The sequence below is a fragment of the Arachis ipaensis genome, chromosome B05, assembly GCF_000816755.2.
Source record: "Arachis ipaensis cultivar K30076 chromosome B05, Araip1.1, whole genome shotgun sequence".
Classification (NCBI taxonomy): Eukaryota; Viridiplantae; Streptophyta; class Magnoliopsida; order Fabales; family Fabaceae; genus Arachis; species Arachis ipaensis.
The window spans coordinates 110320336-110345820 of NC_029789.2; the positions used below are offsets into that span (position 1 = coordinate 110320336).

The 25485-nt window shown below is 36.3% G+C and overlaps 1 protein-coding gene across 5 annotated transcripts; it reads left to right on the forward strand.

Annotated features, from left to right (window-relative positions):
* On the forward strand, nucleotides 8905-11839 carry LOC107641976. 5 transcript variants are annotated; one of them, XR_002363350.1, is made up of 6 exons: nucleotides 8905-9450; nucleotides 10876-10951; nucleotides 11101-11133; nucleotides 11228-11313; nucleotides 11505-11595; nucleotides 11681-11839. XR_002363350.1 is itself a non-coding variant. In XM_021124239.1 (5 exons), exons 1-4 carry the CDS (start codon nucleotides 8968-8970, stop codon nucleotides 11509-11511), a joined length of 594 nt encoding a protein of 197 aa, XP_020979898.1. In that variant the 5' UTR covers nucleotides 8932-8967; the 3' UTR covers nucleotides 11512-11595; nucleotides 11681-11839. The 5 variants fall into 5 exon arrangements, 3 of the variants coding, with proteins under 3 accessions (XP_020979898.1, XP_020979897.1, XP_016200812.2); XR_002363351.1 differs by having other exon boundaries at nucleotides 11243-11313; XM_021124239.1 differs by lacking the exon at nucleotides 10876-10951 and having other exon boundaries at nucleotides 8932-9450; nucleotides 11243-11313.

The window sequence follows — 25485 nt, forward strand, 5'->3', positions numbered from 1 at the left end:
AGGCACGGATAGCTCTCGACCCTGCTGTTCCTTGGGAGATAGGTCAGGACACCACTATGCCTAGAGGGATCAAGAGAGTGTACTTGAATGATGAGGCTCGGCTATGGCATCAGATCTTGAGCAACTATGTGATGCCGAGTACTCATGAGACTGAGATCCCGGCTGCCATGATCACCCTCCTCTGGTGTGTGCTGGAGGGTAAGGACCTGTACTTGCTTCATTTTATCCGGCATTATATGGCCAGGGTCCATGTCCGAGGCACCCTCCCCTTTCCTTATCTGGTTACACGGCTAGGCCGTCAGGCTGATGTGCCTTGGGAGGATGCCGATGAGCGACCACCAGCAGCGGACTGCAGGAAGATCATCCCTCACAGCAGGAACTTCCTTGCTTTGGGCTACAGACCACCATCTGTCACTGCTACTGATGAGACAGCCCCTCCGTCTGCTGGACCCTCTTCATCCACAGCTGCCCCCAGCTGCCCCTGCTGCTACCACTGCACCTCCACCCGCCTCTGAGCCGGTTTATCACCTCGTGCACCATCTATTCCGCCAGCTTGATCAGATGGAGCGCCGTAACAGGCGCTGGTATGAGAGATTGGAGCGCCGCAGCAGGCGACGCTATTCCCATCTGAAGCTGATGATCAGACAGGGCGATGGTGTTCTTTACTTTGTTTTAGTCTATATGTCCGATTATAGAATTTAGGTACATCTCAAAATAATGATTGAGGCCATCATTTGATCTTAGCTCACTTACCCCAAATTAGCCTACCTTTTACATCACCTTTGTTAGCCCCCTTTGAGCTTTTTAAAACCCCTTATTCTATTTTAGCCAAATTACTAGCCTTAAGTAGAAAAACAAAAGAAAATCTCAAGTGAATCCTTGGTTAGCTTAAGATAGAAAATTATAAATAGAGTAAAATGTGGGAAACTTATTGGGAACATAGTTGATAAAGACAAAAGGTAGAAAAATTAAAAAGAATAAAGCAACTCAAAATTTTGGGAAGCAGGCTCATGAAAATTCAAATTAATTAAAATTACCATGTGTATTCAAAAAAAAAGTTAGTTTTCAAGCATGTAAATAAGGGGATACAAAAAAGAACTCCCCAATGCAAAATAAAAAGCAATGCACATGGGATAAAAACAAGAATTGAAACATGAGCATGTGACATCAAAAGCAAGAAAATAGGGAGAATAGGTAAAGAAGCATTGTTTTAAAAAAAGTGCTTTATTATTTGAGGGTTAGCTATATATGTATATATATCTCCTTGAGAATGTGAAATAATTTGACTACATGTAGGCTTTATATATGAGTGGATGAATTAGAATTGCATGACTCATTAGGTAGATGCATTTAGCATAAGTTGCATTTCATAACATTCCATCACTTTAAACCTTAATTATTTACCTTGGATTTAGCATGAGGACATGCTAGTGTTTAAGTGTGGGGAGGTTGATAAACCCATATTTCATGAGTTCTTTTGTGCTTAATTTGAGTGATTTATATAATCCTTCACCTACTTATTCACATTAATTGCATAGTTTTACTTTCCCTTTCTTATTATGTCATATTGTGAAAAACATGTTTCCTAAGCTTTAAAATTAATTATTTTAATTACCTTTATTTCCATTCGATGCCGTGATTAGTGTGTTTAGTAGTTTCAGATTTTCTAAGGCAGAATGACTTAAAGGATGGAAAAGGAAACATACAAAAATGGAAGGAGAAAGCAAAATAGAGCTTTGAAGGAAACTGGTATTCACGCGATCGCGTGCCAAGCACGAATCAGCAGCGACGCGGCCGCACGACTGACGCGACCGTGCGCCTTAAGCAGAACGCACATGACGCGGTCGCATGACTGACGCGACCGCGTGGCAAGGAAAAGCTCCAAATGACGCGACCGTGTGACCCACGCGGACGCGTGACAGAGGCCACGTATCAGAATTTACAGAATACGCCCCCAGCGAATTCTGAAGCCCTTTTTAGCCCAGATCCAAGTACAGACAGCATAGACCGGAGGTTATAAAGTGTGGAAATGCACCCATTCAAGGAGAGCTCGCATAATTTTAGTTTTCAATGATTTAGATTTAGTTGAGAGGGAGATCTTCTCCTCTCTCTCTCTCTTAGGATTTAGGATTTCTTCTTGTTTTAAGAGTGACTCTCAATCCATGTTTTATATTTCTTTGTTTTAAACTTCCTCTTCACTTTATCTATTTATTTCAGTATCTGAGTTGGCTATTTACCTTTATAATTGGATCTATGAATTTCTTCCATGTTGCAGACTGTTATTTGAATTAATGATAATTGAGGTATTTTCAGTTTATGATTGTTCTCTTTGATTTAAGTTACCATTGCTTCCCATCTAAGGATATTTTTATTATTCTATCAATTTTACTTTTTCCCCTTTTAATTCTGGTTAAGAATTCAGTAACTTAACAGTTATTAATCTCAATATAATTGATAATCGTTATCTTGCTAATTGAGTTGAACTTAAGTAATCCCAACCTTTTCTTAGCAAATAAATAGGATTCAAAGGTCAATTTAATTAGTCCCTTGACTTTCCTTTACCCTAGTAAAGGTTGACCAAGTGGAGTTTAGATTCAACTTTCATTCTAGTAGAGAGAGATAACTACGTTGGACCTCCAACTTCTCTTACCTTGCCAAAAGTCTGCTTTACAGTATTTATTTATTTTAATTGCCATTTTCTTTACTTGTCATTTAAATTACTTGCTTCTCATCTTCTAAACCCCGATTACAACCTTTATAGCCAATAATAAGAACATACTTCCTCGCAGTTCCTTGAGAAGACGACCCGAGGTTTGAATACTCGGTTAACAATTTTTAAAGGGGTTTGTTACTTGTGACACCCAAAACGTTTGTACGAAGGGATTTTTGTCGGTTTAGAGACTATATCTACAACGTAACTGTTTCTATGAATCTCTTTACTGGTAAAAAATCCTAACGTCACATGGTCAGTGTACACAATCACTTTTGATCCTACTAAATAAGATCTGAACTTGTCAATGGCATACACCACTGCAAGCAACTCCTATTCTGTGGTTGTGTAATTCTTCTGTGCGTCATTCAAGACACGTCTAGCATAGTAAATGACGTGCAGAAGCTTGTTATGCCTCTGTCCCAATACTGCACCAATGGCATGGTCACTGGCATCACACATTAGTTCGAATGGTAATGTCCAGTCTGGTACAGAAATGACTGGTGTTGTGACCAGCTTAGCTTTCAGAGTTTCAAACACCTGCAGACACTCTGTGTCAAATACAAATGGCGTGTCAGCAGCTAGCAGATTGCTCAGAAGTTTTGCAATTTTTGAAAAATCTTTTATAAACCTCCTATAAAATCCTGCATGCCCCAGAAAGCTTCTGATTGCCTTAACATTGGCAGGTGGTGGTAATTTTTCAATTACCTCTACCTTAGCTTGATCCACCTCTATTCCCTTGTTTGAAATTTTGTGCCCAAGGACAATTCTTTTAGTCACCATTAAGTGACATTTTTCCCAGTTTAAAACCAGGTTAGTCTCTTGGCACCTTTTCAGAACAAGTGCTAGATGGTCAAGACAGGAGCTGAACGAGTCTCCAAATACTGAGAAGTCATCCATGAAGACTTCCAAAAATTTCTCTACCATATCAGAGAAGATAGAGAGCATGCACCTCTAAAAGGTTGCAGGTGCATTGCATAGACCAAATGGCATCCTTCTGTAGGCAAATACTCCAGAAGGACATGTGAATGCTATTTTCTCTTGGTCCTGAGGATCTACTGCAATTTGGTTGTAACCTGAATAGCCATCCAAAAAGCAGTAGTATTCATGACCTGCTAGTCTCTCTAGCATCTGGTCTATGAATGGTAAAGGAAAATGATCCTTTCTGGTGGCTGTATTAAGCCTTCTGTAGTCAATACACATATGCCACCCTGTAACTGTTCTTGTAGGAACCAGTTCATTCTTTTCATTATGAACCACTATCATGCCTCCCTTCTTGGGGACAACGTGGACAGGGCTCACCCAGGGGCTATCAGAAATAGGATAAATAATCACAGCCTCTAGTAACTTAGTGACCTCTTTCTGCACCACCTCCTTCATGGCTGGATTCAGCCACCTTTGTGGTTGAACCACTAGCTTAGCATCATCCTCTAATAGGATCTTGTGCATGTATCTGGCTGGGCTAATGCCCTTAAGATCACTTATAGACCACCCAAGAGCTGTCTTGTGTGTCCTTAGCACCTGAATTAGTGCTTCCTCTTCCTGTGGCTCTAAAGTAGAGCTTATGATCACGAAAAAAGTGTCATCTTCTCCCAGAAATGCATATTTCAGGGATGGTGGTAGTGGTTTGAGCTCGGGTTTAGGAGGTTTCTCCTCTTCCTGAGGAGTCTTCAGAGGTTCTTCTATTTTCTCTGGTTCCTCCATATCAGGCTGAACATCTTTAAAAATGTCCTCTAGCTCTGATTCGAGACTCTCAGTCATATTGACCTCTTCCACTAGGGAGTTAATAATATCGACGCTCATGTAGTCGTTTGGGGTGTCTGGATGCTGCATAGCTTTGACAGCATTCAACTTAAACTCATCCTCATTGACTCTCAGGGTCACCTCCCTTTTTTGGACATCAATGAGGGTTCGTCCAGTTGCTAGGAAAGGTCTTCCTAGAATGATAGTTGCACTCTTGTGCTCCTCCATTTCCAGCACCACAAAGTCAGTGGGAAAGGCAAATGGCCCAACCTTGACAATCATGTCCTCAATTACGCTTGATAGAATTTTAGTGGAGCCATCAGCCAGTTGGAGGCATATCCGAGTTGGTTTAACTTCATCAGTCAAACCAAACTTTTTGATAGTGGATGCAGGTATCAGGTTGATACTTGCCCCAAGATCACATAGAGCTGTCTTGGTACAAGCACCCTCTAATGTGCATGGTATCATAAAGCTTCCGGGATCTTTAAGCTTCTCTGGTAAGCTTCTCTTTCATGAACTTAGCATAAGAGGGTATTTGCTCAAGTGCCTCTGGAAACAAAATCTTTATTTCAAGAGTCCTGAGATAGTCTGCAAAGTGGGCAAATTGTTTATCCTATTCCGCTTGGTGGAGTTTCTGAGGATAAGGCATCTTGGCCTTATATTCTTTAACCTTAGTTGCTACAGGTTTATTTCCTACAGAAGTGGTTGGAGAAGCCTACTTAAAGGGGTTGTTATCAGCACTTGCAAGTGTCTGACCCCTTTGTGGCATTTGAATGCCAGAATTGGGGGCTGCATAGGCGTTTAACGCCAGATTGCCACCCTTTTCTGGCGTTTAGACGCCAGAACAGGCCATCCCTTGGGCGTTTAACACCACCTTTTCACCATTTTATGGCGTTTGAACGCCAGAATCATTCCTCTCTGGACTCTTACTGTCCTCAGAGGGATTTTGGGTAGTGGTTTGGTTATCCTTTATTAGCTTTTCCTTTCTTGGCTTTCTGCTACCTTGGATTGACACATTCAGTGTTTTCCCACTCCGTAATTGAACAGCTTGGCATTCTTCTGTTATCTGTTTAGATAGTTGCTGTCTTGTCTGATCCAATTGTGCTTCCATATTTTGGTTTGCATTTTTAGTGTCTTGGAGCATCTCTTTGAATTCTGTGAACTGTTTTGTTATAATAAGCAATTGCTAATTGAGTTCAGTAACTTGTTCTTGAGGACTAAGTTCAATGGATACTGCTTTAGCCTCTTCTTTCAGGGAGGACTCACTACTCAAGTACAGATGCTGATTTCTAGCAACTGTATCAATGAGCTCTTGAGCCTCTTCAATTGTCTTTCTTATATGTATAGATCCACCAGCTGAGTGATCTAGAGATATTTGAGCTTTTTCTGTAAGCCCATAGTAAAAGATGTCTAACTGTACCCACTCTGAAAACATTTCAGAGGGACATTTCCTTAGCATCCCTCTGTACCTCTCCCAGGCATTATACAGAGATTCATGATCCTCTTGTTTAAAGCCTTGGATGTCCAGCCTTAGCTGTGTCATCCTTTTTGGAGGGAAATATTGATTCAGGAATTTATCTGATAACTGTTTCCATGTTCTTATGCTTGTTGTGGGTTGGTTATTTAACCACCTCTTAGCTTGATCTTTTATAGCAAATAGAAATAGTAATAATCTGTAGACATCCTGATCCACTTCTTTATCACGTACTGTGTCAGCAATTTGTAAAAACTGTGCCAGAAACTCAGTAGGTTCTTCCTGTGGAAGACCGGAGTACTGACAATTTTGCTGCACCATGATAATGAGCTGAGGATTTAGCTCAAAACTGCTGGCCTTGATGGGGGGTATACAGATACTACTCCCATATGCAGCAGTAATGGGGTTAGCATATGACCCCAGAGTCCTTCTGGACTATTCATTTCCACTTAGGTCCATGATGAGAAAGAGAGATGATGTGGATTGCAAATAAAATATATTTTTATTTTTATTTTATTTAATTAAAAACAAACCAAATAAAAAATAAGATAAAATAAAATAATTGGAGAATAAAATATAAATTTCGAAAACTAGAAGAAAAATAAAAAGAAATTCGAAAACTAAAATAATTAATTAATTAAGAAGATTTGAAAAACTTTGGATATGATTTTTGAAAAAGATTTTGAATTTTGAAATTTTAAAGCTTAAGATAAGATAAAATAAAAAAATTTTAAAATAAAAATCTGAATTTTTAATTGAAATTTTTGAAAATTCAATTAAATAAATAGAAAATATATTTTTGAATTTAGTGAGGAAAGAGAAAAACAATAAAATGACACCAAACTTAGAATTTTTAAATCAAAACAAAGAAAACAAACAAGAAAACTTTGAATGTCAAGATGAACACCAAGAACACTTTGAAGATCAGGGTGAACACCAAGAACAAAATTTAAAAAATTTTAAGAAAATAGAAACAAAAAGGAAACCAAACTTAAAAATTTTTATATTTTGGACACTAATAATTCGAAAATGTATAGGATAAACAGCAACAATCACCAAACAAGAAATTTTAAAGATCAAATAAGGAAAATTCTCAAGAACATATAATTCAAAAATTGAAAAAAAATAAAATCATGCAATTGACACCAAACTTAAAATATGAAACTAAACTCAAACAGAAGACTAAATTATGAAGTTATTGTTTTTTTTTAATTTTCGAAAATAGTTTAGAAAAATAAAATAAGGATTTTAAAATTTTAACCAAAAACAATACTAGAAGACTCAATGTTAGTGACTCTAAACCAAAAAGACAAATTTTTCCTAATCTAAGCAACAAAATAAACCGTCAGTTGTCCAAACTCGAACAATCCCCGGCACCGGCGCCAAAAACTTGGTGCACGAAATTGTGATTACACTTTTCACAACTCCGCACAACTAACCAGCAAGTGTATTGGGTCGTCCAAGTAATACCTTACATGAATAAGGATCGATCCCACAGAGATTGTCGGCTTGAAGCAAGTTATAGTTATTTTGTAAATCTTAGTCAAGAGATTAATAATAAGAGTGATTGTATTTATGAAAAGTAAAGAACATGAAATAAATGGTACTTTCACTACAACAAATATAGGCTTTAGCAACGCCAAATTTTGTAACGCCTTAAAACCGTTCTCTTAGATAGTTTTAGACAACAGTTTTTTATAGTATTACTGTTGAATTCAATTTTTTATTATTTTACAGCAACAAATTAAAACCATTCTCTTTGACTATTTTAAAGAACGGTTTTATAACCGTTACCATGATTTGGTTTTAAGCAACGGTTTTTTGTTGTTGTTTAAATAATTGTACAAAAGAAACGCATAAAAACCGTTGCCAAAATGCTACACTTTAAAACCGTTCTATTAGATCGTCTTAGACAATGGTTTTTATAGTGTTACTGTTGAAGTTCAATTTTTCATTACGTTATAGCAACAAAATAAAACCGTTCTCTTTGACTATTTTAAAGAATGGTTTTATAACCATTACAACAATTTTTTATCAAACAACAATTTTCTTATATTATTTAAATAATTATACAAATTTAAATAATTTTCTCTATAAATATTAAATTTTTAGAACACTCAAAATTATTGTTATAAATATATTACAAATATTATTTATAAAAGAAATAAATTTAAAATAAATTTATAACAATGATATATTTTTGGTTTCATTCCCGCTCTAAAATTTAAGATAATAATTTTTTAACACTTCAAAAAAATTTCAACAAACTCTCTTCAAAATAAAACATAGAGACTTGTTAATTTTTCCTTCCTCTATTAGCCCTAGCGCTCCATAACCGACACCACTCATCATTAGAGCCATCATCGAACAATGCCAAACTTGTAACAACCCAAATTTTTGGAAAATTAAATAATAATTTATTTATAATTTATCATATTTGTTGATAATTTTTGTAAGCCCCAGATTTTTAGAAAATAAATAATGAATTATTTATAATTATATATATGATTTTCTTTTTAGAAAGGTTATGAGACTTCATGTTTTAAATTAATTTGGTTTTATATAAATTTCAATTGTAAATTAGATATTTTTTATTTACTAAAATTAATGATTTTTGCTTAATTAAAATTCAGAGTTTTAGTAATTGGAGATGAAAGAGAGTTTTGTATATAATTTAAATTGAAATAATTTAAAGTTTTGATTAATATTATGAACTAAAAAAATTATTTATTTATCTATAATTTTAAATTAAAGTATTTAATTACAAATAATTTGTAATTTGAAGAATAAAATAGTATTCTTAAAATTAATTATATTGATTAAAATGATTAAATTGAGTTTTAACTCAAAACTCTACTCAAATCCTAAATTCCCAATTCTAAACCCTAATTCCTAATTCATTAACCCTAACCCCTTTCTAGCCAACCAACACACACATGTACCCCTCCCTCTACCACCTGTTCATTCTCCACTGAGCCACTTCACCCTTTCTCACCGCTACTCACTCACAGCACACACACCACACACCAAATAAATAAACATGCACAGACACATAAACATACATAGAGGGAGAGAGAGATCTGAGAGTGAGAACCGAAGGAAGAAGAGAGAGAGGACCGCGATGGAGGAAGGAATCGCGCCGCCCAGTCGCCGTCCATGGGGAGTCGTCGTCGGCGTTGTCGCGAGGAGGAGAGGAGCCCGCGTCGGAGGAGAAGAGCCGTCGCGTTCTACCACCGCTGAGGGACCAATCGCCGTTAGAACCGTCACTGCTGTTGTGTTCCGTCATCGCTGCCACGTCGTGACCCCGTCGTCACCACCGAAGGCTCTAGCGCTGCCGCTACTTCTATGGCCGCCATCATCTGTTGCATGTGCGAAAGGAGAGAGGAGCCTTGAGAACAAGGAAAGGAGTCATGTGAGGCTTGTGCCGAGAGGCAGAGGGCTGTTCAGCCGCCACCGCTGCTGCCATGATCACCGTTGCAGTTTCAAAAAAAAAGGGGGATGCCGTCGAAGTACCTCTGATATGGTCTAGATCCCTTCCTCTAATTTGCTCTATTTCCATTCTTGCTCTGCCGCTATTTCATTGGTTACCCTATTCTCGTTTTATTTTATTTCAGCCCCTATAGCTATGATTATTGATAATGTTACTGCTGTTGCTACTGCTGGGTCTAAGCCGCTGCTACTGTGAATTTAGAATAAGAGGGTTTGTCGCGTTTAAATTCTGCGGTCTCGACTAATTGAGATAGGGGATTTGTTTTAAAAATAAATATTTTAAGTTATGAATGCCAATAAAATTAAATGAGTAACTGCAAATGGTTTATGGTTGCTTTGTGTGAATAATTGTTGGAATTGAGTTGAATCATAGCTGTAGTTGGTGATTGGTTTAATGATTTAATGTAGTGATTATTGACGATGTTGTGTATTATGAAGTTATACTTGTTGCTAGTACTTGTTGATGATGATTTTGTGTATGGAATGTTGCTATGGTTGCTGAAAATTCATTTGATAAATCAGAACGTGAGATATGTTGTTATAGATGAGATGCTGAAGAATGGATGCTATGATAATATGGTTACGTTGCACCTATGATATGAAATTGTGATATATTGAATTAAGAGTTCTTGGGCAACTTTGGTTAGTGAAAAGAAAGTTATAAATGTGGTTTTAGATGAATCCTAGGCTTGAATATAGGATTTGGTATGTGAGGTTGTTAGAAATACTTTGTGCAGAATTTCTGCAGAAATCTGCATAATTGGTAGCAGAACGAATGACTTTTTGGGAGCAGTCCAGACCTAATTTTTAGATGAAATTATTTTTTTATAAAACTTTAGTGTGTCTTGAAAATTCCATAAAAATTTTAGGGAATTTGGTCAAGTGGTTTGGAAGATATGATTTTTTGAAATTTAGTGGTTGCTGTAGATTTTTCTGGTTTTCTGGTTCTGCAGTACCAACTTGCAGACGCTATAACTTTTAATTTAAACAGAATTTTGAGTTGATTTCAAAAGTATTTTAAAGATCTATCAGTCTATTTTAAGTGAGTATAATTTTCATATTCATATCTATTTTTTAGACTTAGATAAGTCACTTGGAAGGTCGGTTGTTTGCTGAAAACTCTGAACTGGTTTATGAAAATAGGGCTCCACTTCCAATTGATAATTAATTAATCAAATGAAGTGATATGAACCTGAAACTTGTGAATTCTGAAACTTAGAGATGTTGACTGTAATCTCACCAAAATTTAGAAACAACGGATTAGAATTGAACTAAAAGATAATAGCATAGAACTCGCACAAATAATATCATTTTGAATTTGTTTTAAGCTAATCATGTTTACCTTTATTTATTTGAATCTAGTTTTACTAATGCAAGTAAAATTGTTGGATAGATTCTTAACAAATGATAATGATTTCTATCTAGAAAAATAGAACTAAAGTGAATGTCACATTCTCAGATTCCCACAGTGCCAGGTTATTGAAGTGAATGCACATTCTTTATTCAGTAAATGGTTTTCTGAAAATGGCAAGCTGGTATGCATATACAATAGTTATTAGAAGTACCAATGCTTTGTAGTTGATGAATTTCCAATTTGTTATCACTTCAGAGGTTATTGATAGATGAAATGTTATTATGTTGTCTTGTTGCACTGAATGCACAATTGTGTTTCCTTGTTGTTTAGGTTGCAAAACTTTTCCAAAAGATTCAAGAAAAGGTAAAGAAGAAAGCAATCTAGTATTTGTTTTGATTGGTGAGGCAGAACAAAATTTAACTTAATGCTATATGCTTGTCATGTGCTTTGGGTTAAGTGTGTGGTCATGCAGATGAAGTTGAAAGCCTTGCTGCGGCGAGGAAAGCTGCTATATCCGGTTCAGAACCTTCAGATTCTATTTGGGTATACCAATCTCTCTGGTCCTTCCTGGAGGAAAATACCCCTTTTCTTCCCCGCTATTCCTTTTTTTTCTTTCTTTTTTTAAATAGTGTGTGAGAATGTTAAATATCATTTAAAAAATGCAACCGAGAGATGTTGGATTTTCTTGAGTATTTGCGTAGTGTGTTAGTAATCCTTAAATATGAATATTTCAGGTTGTAAATGCATTACTAACTCAAATTGACAAGTTAATATCATCTCCAAATGTGATAATCCTAATCACATCCAACATAACTACTGCTATTGGTAAGCCTAAATCAAACTTCCATTCCTTCAATTATTAGCATTAGGCTTAACATTATATTTAATTTGCTAATTTTTTTGTTCACAGGAAAATTATTATGAAGTAGAAAAAGAACTTAATCACACAAATTGTGAAGATCAAATATTAGAGAGTAAAAATCACCAATTTGTGAAGATGATGAGGAATCTATTTGCTATTGTAATATATCAATCTCTTTTCTTTATGATTAGATATGGTTATGACTTAGACTCTTATTATGTAATTTTAAAGTATCTTAGTTTATTTGATAGTATCTTAGTTTATTTCACTTCTAAAAGATTCACAAATATGTATGAATCTTATAGAATACTTTAAAAATCAAATTTGATGGTAAATATTCAATTAGTTTTCTTTAGTAATTTGATTCAAATAGTTAAGATTATTTATTGACACTAAATTAAAAAAAATAGTTGGAATATTAATTTTAATGCAATATGAGAAAATTATTGTAAATAAAAAAATATATAACTACAAAAAATCGTTGCCAAAAAACAAAACTAATGGTAACGCTTTAAAACCGTTGTCTTAGACGACTATTAAATGGCAGTGGTATTAAAACCGTTGTCAAAAAATGACACTAACGGTAACGCTTTAAAACCGTTGCCTTTGTGAATAATAAAACTACAACAGTTTAAAACCGTTGCCTATTCAGTTATGGTTTTAAACCGTTGGACCATGAAAGAGAACGGTTTAAAACCGTTCCTTATCGAGTAATGGCTTGAAACCGTTGTTTAAAATTTTCGATGAAAACCGTTGTCTATACCAGTAACTTTGGCAACAGTTTTTTTGTTACCGTTGCCTTAGGTAAAAAACCGTTGCCTTTGAGCATTGGTAACGGCCGCATATACCATAGGTCAAAAACCGTTGCCAAAGCGTTGCCTAAAGTTTTGGGAACGGTTTTTCAATCTACAGCAACGGTTTTTGACCGTTGCGAAAATCCTTATTTGTTGTAATTGTGATTCAGTAATGAGAAACAGGTTGAGATTCCGGAGATGCTCTGTCATCTGAATCTCTGCTTTCTTACTGTCTTCTTCTCCAAACACGCATGGCTTCCTTCCATTGCAGGCTGTATGATCCTCTCGGATGAAAAATACCAGCACTGTTACTGCACGACTAATCATCTGTCGGTTCTCACTAGCGTCGGAATAGGACCATTATCCTTTTGCACACTGTCACTGCGCCCAACATTCGCGAGTTTGAAGCTCGTCACAGTCATCCCCTTCCAGATCCTACTCGGAATACCACAGACAAGGTTTAGACTTTCTGGATCCCAGGAATACTGCCAATAATTCAAGCCTATACCACGAAGGTTCTAACCTCCGGACTCGGTCCATGAATTAGAAACCCAAGAGATATGCACTCAAGCTGTCGTCCAATGACTACGTTGAGCTCAGATAGAACGGAGTGGTTGTCAGGCATGCGTTCATAGGGTTGAGGATAATGATGAGTGTCACGGATCATCATATTCTCCATATTGAAGTATGAGTGAGTATCTTAGAATAGAATCAAGCGTAATTGAATAGAAAACAGTGGTAATTGCATTAATCCATTGAAACACAGCAGAGCTCCTCACCCCCACCTATGGGGTTTAGAGACTCATGCCGTCAAGGGTACAATATGAAATGTAAAAATGTCATAAGTTCTAAATGAATCTCTAAAAGTAGTTTTTATACTAAACTAGTAACTTAGGGTTACAAAAAATGAGTAACTAAGTGCAGATAGTACAGAAATCCACTTCCGGGGCCCACTTGGTGTGTACTTGGGCTGAGCATTGAAGCTTTCACGTGCATAGGTTATTCCTGGAGTTAAACGCCAGCTTTGGTGCTAATTTGGGCGTTTTACGCCAAGATGTTTTAGGCTGGCTTTGGACGCCAGTTTGGGCCATCAAATCTCAGGCAAAGTATAGACTATTATATATTGCTGGAAAGCCCAAGATGTCTACTTTACAACGCAATTAAGAGCGCGCCAATTGGACTTCTGTAGCTCCAGAAAATCTATTTTGAGTACAGCAGGGTTAGAATCCAACAGCATCTGCAGTCATTTCTCAGCCTCTGAATCAGATTTTTGCTCAGGTCCTTCAATTTCAGCCAAAAAATACCTGAAATTACAGAAAAACATACAAACTCATAGTAAAGCCCATAAATGTAATTTTTGAATAAAAACTAATAAAAATATAATAAAAACTAACTAAAATATACTAAAAACTACCTAAAAACAATTTCAAAAAGGGTATAAATTATCCGCTCATCAATATAGCACAACAAAAATGATAAGGATTTTAGATTTGAAACTCACTGCAACTATAAAAAAATAAAATGATAGAGTGGCAAAGAACAGAAACCAGGAACCAAGACATCCGTCCTAGTGCCGGCAGCACCACTCCGATCGGTAAGGCAACAGAGACACAAACAAAATCAGAATAGCAGAGCAAAATAAAATTGGAACAGATTCAAGAAAGGAAGAAGCAGTTCGGTGATGATATTGGCAGTGGTGGAGCTCCCACGAAGCTCCTTGTCCTCTGTCTCGCGCGTTCTGGTCCTCATAGTGACGGCGGCCCAGCCGCAATGGTGGTAGACGCAGCGGCACCGACCGACAACACCACTTACAACGATGACATCGAGGGGCTTGTGGCTCTAAACAGCGGCGACAGAGGCAGCTTCCTCTCCTACCCATCATGGTTCCCTTCGTGAGTCTCCCTCTCAGTGACAGTGATAGTCTCAACAATGGCTGACACAAGGCGACGGCGACGTGGACAGCCTCAGACAAAGACGGTCGCGGCTCCCTCCTTGCAGTCTCTGGCTCGCGTCTCCTCTTCGCGACAACGCCAGCGACGATGGTGGCGAGCAGTTCGGCGACGATTGGGCGACGGCTCCTTCTCTCTTCTCCTTCCTTCTCATCCTCAGCTCTCGCATCCTCGGCTCTCCCCTCCTCTCCGATCTCCTTCTTCTCTATTTTCCGTTTCCCTTTTTTCTTCCTTTTTTTTCCCTCTCTATTTTTCCCTTTCTCTTTTCCTTTCTTTCATTTCCCAGCCGTGTATTTTTGTGTGTGTTAGGAGCGGCGGTGAGGGTGAGTGGCGGTGAGGGGTTATGGTAAAATTAGGGTTTTGTTTAGTTAGGATTAAGGATGGATTTGGAAATTTGGGGCTAAATCAGAATTTGATCATTTTAATTAAATTAGGGTATAGAGCATTTAATTTAAAATCTAATTTAATCCCTTAAGATTATTTTAAAATATTATTTAATTATCAATTTGCTAATTGAATTTTAATTAAGTATTTTAATTTAGAGTCATCACCAGAGCCATAGCAACAACTGTTTGGTAGAACTGATGGTGATGGTGCATGTATCATGCAGGAGCTGAGGCACCAGGTCCAGAATCTCAATTATTTTAGTGTAAAGCACAAAAATACATAGCACAGAAATTTTTAAAAGACCAAATATCAATAATATTGATATTCAACTAACCTAATACATACAAGAATAAAAAATTTGATATACATCACATAAATTTTGATGTACAACACGTAAATTTTGGTGTATTATTTTTTGAAAGACCACATGTCCAGACTCACCCAACTAATAAAATATATTCTCATTGAAATTTTGTGTTATGCTCAAAATTTTTGTGTTATATTATTAAGTTTGTATTGTATACAAAAAATTTTGTACTATGCATAAAATATTTTGTGTTATATCAATAAATTTCTGTGTTGAACAAAATTTATGTGTTGAATAAGTTCAAAGAAAAAAAAACGATAACATAAGCGTGATTTTTTTTTATTTTATGCGGACTTGGTTACAAAAACTTTTTACATATGTGGTTACCGTAATAATACATTCGTGTGAGAAAATAAGAAAAACAAATACATAGTATAGAGTCTTTTTTTTTTTTTGGAGATGGCTAAAACCAGCTCAATAATTTTATGCACATTAGATATATAGAGGAATTTTTTCATTTATAAAATGAAAAAATTATTATTTCCCCAACATGATTTTTAGACTTTAATTTCTTAAATACCATTTTTTTTTGCATTTAAGCAAGTTCGCCGGACCCGGCGAACTCTATAAAAATTGGCAAGTTCGCCTAATTCCTGATAAACCTTAATTTTGTGATTTATCTTGTGCTTAATTTGGGGGATTTTATCAACTTTTCTCACATTTATTCAATGAAATAGCATGGTTTTGTAATTCTCCCTAAATTTGTGCTTAAGTGTGAAAACATGCTTTTTAGACCTTAAAATAGCTAAATTTAACTCACTTTAATTCTATTTGATGTCTTGATATATTTGTTAAGTGATTTCAGATTTAAAAGGCAAAGATTAGGTTGAAGAAATGAAGAAAAGCATGCAAAGTGGGAGAACTCATGAAGAAATGAAGGAATCGCAAAGCTGTCAAGCCTGACCTCTTCCTACTCAATCGATCATAACTTGAACTACAGAGGTCCAAATGAGGCGGTTCTAGTTGTGTTGAAAAGATAACATCCGGGGCTTCAAAATGATATAAAATTTGATATAGTTTCCTGGCATTTAGGGATACGTACGCGTGTATCACATATGCATGGGTGGATCAGCGTGACTCACTAAAGGCAACTCGTGGCCAGCGATTTCTGAAGCATTTTGGGCCCAATCCAACTCATTTCTGATGCTATTGAACCCAAGGATTGAAGGGGGAATGAAGAAAGTAGTCATAGTTTAATTTTCATCATGTTTTAGAGTAGAATTCTAGAGAGAGAGGCTCTCTCCTTTCTCTAGATTTAGGATAGAAATTAGGGTAAAGTTAGGTTAATCACTCTCAAATTTCTCTTTCAATTCTTGTTTTGATTTTAATTCTCATTATATTTTAGTATTCTATTGTCTTAATCTTCTTAGTTTCTCTTGTTAATTTCTTATTTTGCTCTCTTTTGTGTTGATGAACCATTGTTGGATCTTGATTTCCTTTTAATGTAATTTTATGTTTCCATGTTTCTTTTATGTTGATCTTGATTATTATTGTTGATTTCTTTCTTATGTTAGTTATGGGTTTCATTAATTTTTGCATTTTGTGATGTTTACTTTTCTTGCACACTAGGTGTTTGATAAAATGTTTCCACTGGTTTTTGAGTAGTTTTCTTTACTCTTGGCCTAAGCTAAGGGAATTAGGTAAACTTGAGTCATTGGGTCTAATGGATTTGGTGATTTAAGAATCCCTAGTGGTCAATTTGATAACCATTGACACTAGCCTACTACTAAGTCAATTAGTAGCTATATTAGGGCTTATGAATTGATGTTGATCAAGCTATTTGATATACTTCAAGTATAGAAGTAAACTTAATGAGCTTGGTTCCTCATAATTGTCAATATATGGTTTGTTGACAAGGATGGTGATCTTAATTCCTATGCTTAGCCAAGAGTTGTTTGCCTCTCTTTATTAATTCTTGTCATTTACTTTCTTGTTATTTACTTTTCTTGTTAACTACAAATCAAACCCTCTTGCATCTTCATAGCCAATAATTAAACACTTCATTGCAATTCCTTGTGAGATGACCCGGAGTTTAAGTACTTCGGTTAATTCTTATTGGGGTTTGTACTTGTGACAACCAATATTTTTACATGTGAGGATTCTTTGTCGGTTTAGGACTATACTTGCAACGAGATTTCATTTGTGAAATTCTAAACCATACGAGAAGACTAACATCAAAATGGCGCAGTTGCCGGGGAATCGCAATGGTGCTATGTTATTGGCTATTGTAAATATTGTGAATATGTTTTCCTTTTCTTCTTTGTTAGTTTTTGCTAGTTTTAGGATTTGGTTTTCTTTGTTTCTTGTTAGAATTTGTTTTTGTTTTCTCTTGTCACCATGAATTCTCATCACTTTGGCTATGAGTGTGGTTCCAACTATATTGTAGGAAATGGAAGTTTCAATGAGGATGTGCATCAAGGATTTGGAGATCAAAGGTGGGAGGAGCCCTAAGCTTATGGACAACCTTCTTGGCAACAACCTCCTTCCGAATCAAGTTTGACAAGAGTGCTTGGGGATATGACTACTCTCCTCACGGAGATGCGTAGGGACTGACATGATTACTCTTCGGATTCCTATGGGTATAATCCTAATCCTAATGCCTATCAATCTAGTGTGTGTGATGATCCTTATTGTAGTTGTCAATCACAATCACCACCACCCTATGCCTATGAACCACCTCCCCAACATAGTTTTGAACCACCACACTCACAAGCCTCATACCACCAAACACCTCCATATGATCCTAACCCATATCCACCATACCAACCACCTTGTGAACCATATGAACCATATGAAGAACCACCCCAATTCAACCCCCAATACCCTCAAGATGAGCCACCTCCAATGTATGAGAACTCTCAATCACAAGATGAATCACCTCCCATATTTGAAAAAATCATGGCTCAGTTTGCCAAAATCATGGCCACCTTGAAATCATGGGACACATGCAACAAGCAAAGCATCTCCACGGATGAATGTGAGAGACCAACCAAAGAGTGGAGCATGAAGGAGATTCTAGAATCCCAACATGAGGACAAGGAGATGGGGTGTGACTTGCAACAAGTGGAGAGTGAAGAAATTGTTAATGAAGAAGAAGTGGTTGAAGAGCTAGGCAAAATTGAATAAAAGGTGGATTTCAAACTTGAAGACACTTCCACACCAAGTGATATTGATGATGATCTTGTGGAAGTTATTGAACCTTCTTCCAATGAGCTTGAATTTGGTGTTGAGGAGGATAATGCGCAACCTCCAAGGCATAGTATGAATGATGAAAGATTGAAAGAGGATGATCAAGAGGTAAGCTCCACCAATGAAGAATGTGTGGAAGAAGTTGGTAGGCAAGAAATTGAAGTTGAAGAAGTTTACCAAGAGATGGAGGTAGTCAAAGAAGAGCACAAGGGAGTGGAACTTGCAAGATCATTAGGACCACCCCTTCCTAAGTCACCATCCAACACAACATTCAAGTGGGTAAAATTCTTATCCCTAAGCTTTACTTTCTCATTTGAATATGGTTTAATTGAAAATGATGGTCAACTTAGAGCTCTAATAAACCACTATTTTATGGTTTATCTTGTGCTCAATTGAGTGGTTTCTATCTACTCTTTACCCACTTATTCATACTATTTGCATGGTTTTACATTTACCTTCCTAATTATGTGCTTTGATTGAAAACATGATTCTTTGGACTTATAATTTCTAATATTAATCCTCTCTTATTACCATTAGATGCCTTGATATGTGTGTTATTTGAGGTATTTCAGTTTAATATTGATTTCTTTTATTTATGCTATTGTTGTTTTTACTCTGAAGACATTTTTATTCCAAGTAGATTTATTTTTCTCCTTTTGGTCTTGGTTAAGAAATCAGTAACTCAGAAGTTATCCAATTCAATAGCATAATTGATAATTGTTATCTTGCCAATTGAATTGAACTCCAATAATCCCAATCTTTTCTTAGGAAATAAATAGGATTCGAAGGTCAAACTAATTAATCACTTGACTTTCCTTTGCTTAGTAAAGGTTGACTAAGTGGAATTAAGATTCAATTTTCATTATCATTGATAAGGATAACTTGGTCTGGACTTCCAATTTCTCTTACCTTGCCAAGAGTTTAGTTTACAGTTATTTATTTATTTTACTTGTCATTTAAATATATCTGTTCCCATTGCCCAAACTCAACATTCCCCAAAAACACATTTTTCATAATCAATAATAAGAACACCTCCCTGCAATTCCTTGAGAAGACGACCCGAGGTTTAAATACTCGGTTATCAATATTAAAGGGGTTTGTTACTTGTGACAACCAAAACGTTTGTATGAAAGGACTTTTGAAGGTTTAGAAACTATACTTGCAACGAGGATTTATCCGCAAATTTCTAGACCACGCAAAAGTTCTCTCATCAAAATGGCGCTGTTGCCGGGGAATTGCAAACGTGTGCCTTATTATTGGTTATTGTAAATATTTTTTGCTTTTTGTTTGAATATTTGTTTTTATTTTTGCTTTTTCATAAATTAAGAGGTTATTGGTTTTTATTTAGTTATTAAAAAAAATTTCAAAAATTTGTTCTTAGTGTTCATCTTGATCTTCGAGTTGTTCTTCGCGTTCATCTTGACCTTCAAGCTGTTCTTAGTTGTTTTCTTCGTTTTGATCTAAAAATTTGAAATTTGGTGTCACTTTATTATTTTTCTCTTTCCTCATTAAATTCAAAAATATTTTTAATTAATTTTTTTCGAAAAAAAATTTCAGATTTTTATTTTTTAAAATTTTTATCTTATCTTATCTTATTTCAAAAATCAATTTTCAAAATTCAAATTTAAAAATTTTCAAAATTTAAATTTAAAAATTTTCAAATTTCAAATTTCAAATTTCAAATATTCAAATTTCAAAAATTTAAAATTCAAATTTCAAATTTTCAAAATTCAAATTTCAAAATTTTAATTTTCAAATTCAAAATTTAAATAACCTTTTAATTTAAATTTATTTTTATTTTTGTTTTTAATTTTTTTATTTGCTACTATGAACTCTCACCCCTTTGGCTATGAGTCTGGTTACAATAATGTTGCAGGAAGAAGAAATTACAATGAGAACAGGCATCAAGATTGGAACAATCAAAGATGGGAGGAGCCACAAGGATTTGATCAACCCTCATGGCAACAACCACCTCCAATGGACTATCAACAACCACCACCATATGCCTATGAACCCTTTCCTCAACACAACTTTGGACCACCATACTCACAAGCCTCTTTCCGCCATTCCCCTCCATATGACCCTAACCCTCAACCACCATACCAACCACCTTATGAGCCATATGAACCATATATAGAACCACCCGAATTCCAATCCAGTCACTCCCAACCACCACCACTTTCTTTTGTATCATGTCCAAGTCCGGCAACCTGAGAAGCAGAGGATCGCCTAAGGGAAATAGTAATTAAATTTCAGGCAACTGTTCAACAACTGGGGCAAGTATTAATTCAATGGGCTTCTAGACGCTTAAATACACAAGGATCTGCCACAGCCCCATGTGGACAGTCTAGTGAAGAGCATAGCATAAAGGAGATACCAGAAACTCCAGTGGACGACAGAGAATGAATTCGTACTAGAACAAGTAGAAGAAGCTGTCATTGTTCAAGAAGAAGAAGAAGTGGTTGAAGACTTAGGAGATGCAGAACTTCCATGGAAAAGTCCAGTCATAGAACCTCCTTCCAAGACGGTTGAAATTGATGCTAAGGAGGGTGTACAACCTCCAAAGCATATCATAGTTGAAGACTTGGAAGAGGTTGATCAAGAGATGGAGATTCAAGAAGAAGAAGCACAACCTCCCATGCCCTTGGAAAGCAATGAAGAGAAGATTGAATTGGAAGAAAGCTACCAAGAGAAAGAGGTTGAAATTAAAGAAGCTTACAAAGAGGTGGTAATTATCAGAGAAGAGCACAAGGAAGTGGAGCTTGCAATTTCATTAAAAACACCTCCCCCCTAAGTTGCCATCATCCTTCACAACATTCAAGTGGGTAAAATTCATATCCCATAGCTTTCTAATCCTACTTGAATATGGGCTACTGGAGATGGATGGTCAACTTAGAGCTCTTTGTGGCATTAAGAGTAAGAGGAAGATGGCCAGTGGTAAGAATTGTCAAGCAAGGTTCATTATGGTTGGAAGCTTTAAGTTTAAACGGAAAGGTTGGTATAAAGCTCAACTGAATGGGTCTAAGAAGCTGTTTGGATGTCTCAGTGAGAATTCTGACTGTTCACCACCCAAGTGGAAAAATGATGATGATCAACAAGAAGATGGGTGCAAAGGCAAGGTCTGGGACCCCGGAATCCAATCTAAAAATCAGCACTCTTGGGGCCTTGTCACATGCTTTAACTTACTTGAAGGCTTTCTGCGCCTAGTTTGGGACCCCGGAGGTTACTGGAATCACAAACACTGGTGGAGATTCCTGGATGAGTTCAAGCATAAGCCACAATAACAGAAAGCTCATCAAATGTCCAACTTAAGGACTCTAACTAAAAGTGCTAGGTGGGAGACAACCCACCATGGTATAATCATTCCTTTCTCAATTTTAATTTTATTTAGTTTTGTTTGTTTTTGAATTTTATTTTATTTTGTCATATTGAACCTGGAGTTTTGCATCACATTCATATTAACACTGCATTCTGCATTTTTCAGATTACAAAAAAAAAAACACGCACGTGACGCGGCAGCGTCGCTGACGCGTCCGCGTCACCAGTGCGTTAGGAGGAAAAGAAATTGAACAGAGAGTTACGCAGGAACAGGGCTAGAGGCGTGCTAATGGCACAAATTGATCCACGCGACTGCGTCGCTGACGCGTCCGCGTCACATGAGAAACATGCCTCCCACGCGACCGCGTGACCTGAAAATCGACGTCAACCAGGTGCATGGCCGAAAGTTGAGCTGGAGTTGGGCTGGACTCTTGCTGGAAGTCCAAGCCTCACCACGCGAACGCATGCCCCATGCGTCCGCGTCATATCCCCATGATAGCCACTTACGCGATCGCGTCGGCCACGCAATCGCGTCACCCAGAATTTTGGCAAAAAGAGTTTCGAACAGAGAGTTGCACGACCGCGAGGCTGCACTCGCGCTAATCACACAAAACAGGCCGATCGCGTGACCCACGCGTCCGCGTCACCTGACCTTCTTGCGCACCACGCGACCGCGTCACTCACGCGTCCGCGTCACAAGCGGCGCACAGAATATCCAGATCAGCCAATTTTCTTATCCTTTCTTCTCTATTCCTTATTCTTCTTATCTTTTCTTACTTCTTTTTTCTTCCCTTCTTATTTTCTCTCACTTCCATTTTATTTTATTTAATACTTTCATTCATTGCATATTTTTGTTTTTCTAAAATTATTATTGGTGTTCAAATATTCTTATTCAACTGTTACATCTTTTCTGGTATTTTCTTGATGCTTAGTGACTTGTTTTATTTTGAATAGGTAATATTATTTATATCAATGCCAATCTTTTATACCTGTATTACTTTTACATTGATATGAATTTATATTATCTCTCCTTACCCACACTCTCCCTCATTGTTGCAACATTTTTTGCCATGTGCTTCTATTGTTTTCTTACTTGCATGTTGTAGCTACCATGTAATTGAGACCTTCATTATTTGACATTAACCAACCCATGCTTTAATTGTTTCTTATCTTTATTTCTGGGTTACTGTTCTTCTTTTCCTCTTCTTTCAGGTTGGCCACCAGGAAGAGAACCGGAAGACGCTTAAAAGGGGAGACAAACAAGTCCATCTGCACAATCCTTGAAGAAAAGCATCAGTTGGAACAGCCCGTCCACTTGTACATCTTAGCATGCACCGACGACGGTGCAATCTTTAAGTGTGGGGAGGTCGATACTGATCTCCATGGGTTAGTTATTTCCTGACTCAACACCAAAATTTTTATTTTATTTGTTTGTTCATTATTGCATTTGCATGTTTGATTGCATATTTGTTTGATTTTTTTGCATATTTTACCACTTGGTTGAAGTAATATTTTCTTTTTCAAGAAACCTTTTAGAATATTTCACTAATTTGAATAAAATTTAATGTTACACTTGTTTGAAGAGATATTATACTAGAACATGGTTTAGAGCTCGAACACACAAAACCTGTGAGATTTTGAGCCTATTTGAATTGGTTGCATTTTTCAACCAATATTTTATTTTTGATGTGTGTTTTTCTCTCTAAAATTGTGATCTTTGTCTTGCTTAATTCTATATTTCCATGGTTTGATGTATACATGCACTTATATGATTGAGGCCTTTGTTTCACTGAGCTTACATACCCATATGGCCTTACCTTTCATTATCCTTTGCAAACCAATTTGAGCCTATTTTACCCCTTTTATTCTTTATTTTAGCTCATCATTAACTCTAAGCGAAAAATAATAATGCCTTAATTTGAATCCTTGGTAAGTTTAGACTAGTGAGATGCTTATGATTTAAGTATGGGAAAATTGAATTGGTTTGAAAATTGAGTATGTTAGAATTTTCTAAAAATGTGAAAAAAAAATGTTTAGGACATGATTCATGCATCTAATAATTTAATCATATGCATTGAAAAAAATAAAAGAAAAAAGAAAAATTATGTAAAAAAAAAAAAAGAGAAAAAGAGCAAATAAGAAAAAGGGGACAAAATGCCCTAAAGTAAATGTTGAAAATAATGCATATGAATTGTACTTGAAATTAGAATGCATGAATATGTGGAAAACATGGTTGACGGATAGTTAGATTTTGTATTATGATTACATGGATTGTTTAAGTTAGGTGGGAAAAGTTTAAGTTAATTAAGGATTCAGATTTTAGTCCACTTGGCCAAATACAATCCTACCTTGACCCTAACCCCATTACAACCCTTAAAAGACCTCTTGATATGTGTATTTATGCATTAAATTTATGTTGATTGTTAGATGAAGAGCAAGCCTTAGAAAGCAAGGTTAGTAGAGAATTGAGAGAATCGAACCTTAAACACTTGAGTGACTAGAGTGTATACACTACCAGTGAGGGTTCGATGCTCAATTCCTTGTTCCCTGCTTTCATGAGCTATTTTCTTCTTGCAAAGTCTATTTGTGCTTCATTCTTATGATTTGAATTAGTGAAATCCAGTTCATATTTCCTCTTGAAAGATTTGTTTACTTTTAACTAAGTAGGTAGAATCATTTTGCATGTAGTTGCATTCATAGGATTGCATTTCATACATTCTACCGTTCCTCTTCACTCTCTTATAGCTTCTCTTGAGCTTAGCATGAGGACATGCTAATGTTTAAGTGTGGAGAGATTGATAAACCACTATTTTATGGTTTATCTTGTGCTCAATTGAGTGGTTTCTATCTACTCTTTACCCACTTATTCATACTATTTGCATGGTTTTACATTTACCTTCCTAATTATGTGCTTTGATTGAAAACATGCTTATTTGGACTTATAATTTCTAATATTAATCCTCTCTTATTACCATTAGATGCCTTGATATGTGTGTTAAGTGATTTCAGAGATTACAGGGCAGGAATGGCTCAGAGGATGGAAAGGAAGCATGTAAAAGTGGAAGGAATACAATAAGTTGGAGAAATTGCTAAGCTGTCCAGCCTAACCTCTTCGCACTCAAACAGCTATAACTTTAGCTACAGAGATCCAAATGACATGGTTCTAGTTGCGTTGGAAAGCTAACGTCTGGGGCTTCGATTTGATATATAATATGCTATAGTTCCCCTGACGCTAGGCGACGCGATCGCGTGATCCATGCGGCCGCGTCGCAGTGACAGAAATCAGCGCATTAAAATTCGAACCCAGCGAATTCTGGACTGTTTTTGACCCAGTTTGCGGCCCAAAAAACACAAATTAGAGGCTATAAGGTGGGGGAATGCATCCATTCATGAAAAAGGCTCTCATAATTCACTTTTCATGTTTTAGATGTAGTTTTAGAGAGAGAGATTCTCTCCTCTCTCTCTCTTAGGATTAGGATTTAGGACTTCTCTTAGTTTTAGGAGTGACTCTCAATCCCAGGTTCTTTATTTTTATTTATTTTCCCAATTTAGTTTATAAACTGTTCCAGATTACTTGAATTAATGTTATTTGAGGTATTTTAGTTATTATTGCTCTCTTTTATTTACATGATTATTGCTTCCCATCTGAAGGCATTCTTATTCCAGTAGATTTACTTTTCCCCTTTTGGTCTTGGTTAAGAAATCAGTAACTCAGGAGTTATCCAACTCAACAGCATAATTGTTAATTGTTATCTTGCCAATTGAATTGAACTTCAATAATCCCAATCTTTTCTTAGGAAATAAATAGGATTCGAAGATCAAACTAATTAATCCCTTGACTTTCCTTTA

Bases quoted from the DNA above. Each gene is read 5' to 3' on its own strand.
- LOC107641976 (XM_021124238.1), top strand. From the start codon at position 8,968: ATGCACAGACACATAAACATACATAGAGGGAGAGAGAGATCTGAGAGT. The intron at 9,451-11,100 runs GTCTAGATCCCT...CTTGTTGTTTAG, and splicing joins GTCGAAGTACCTCTGATATG to GTTGCAAAACTTTTCCAAAA. The intron at 11,134-11,227 runs GTAAAGAAGAAA...CTTTGGGTTAAG, and splicing joins TCCAAAAGATTCAAGAAAAG to TGTGTGGTCATGCAGATGAA.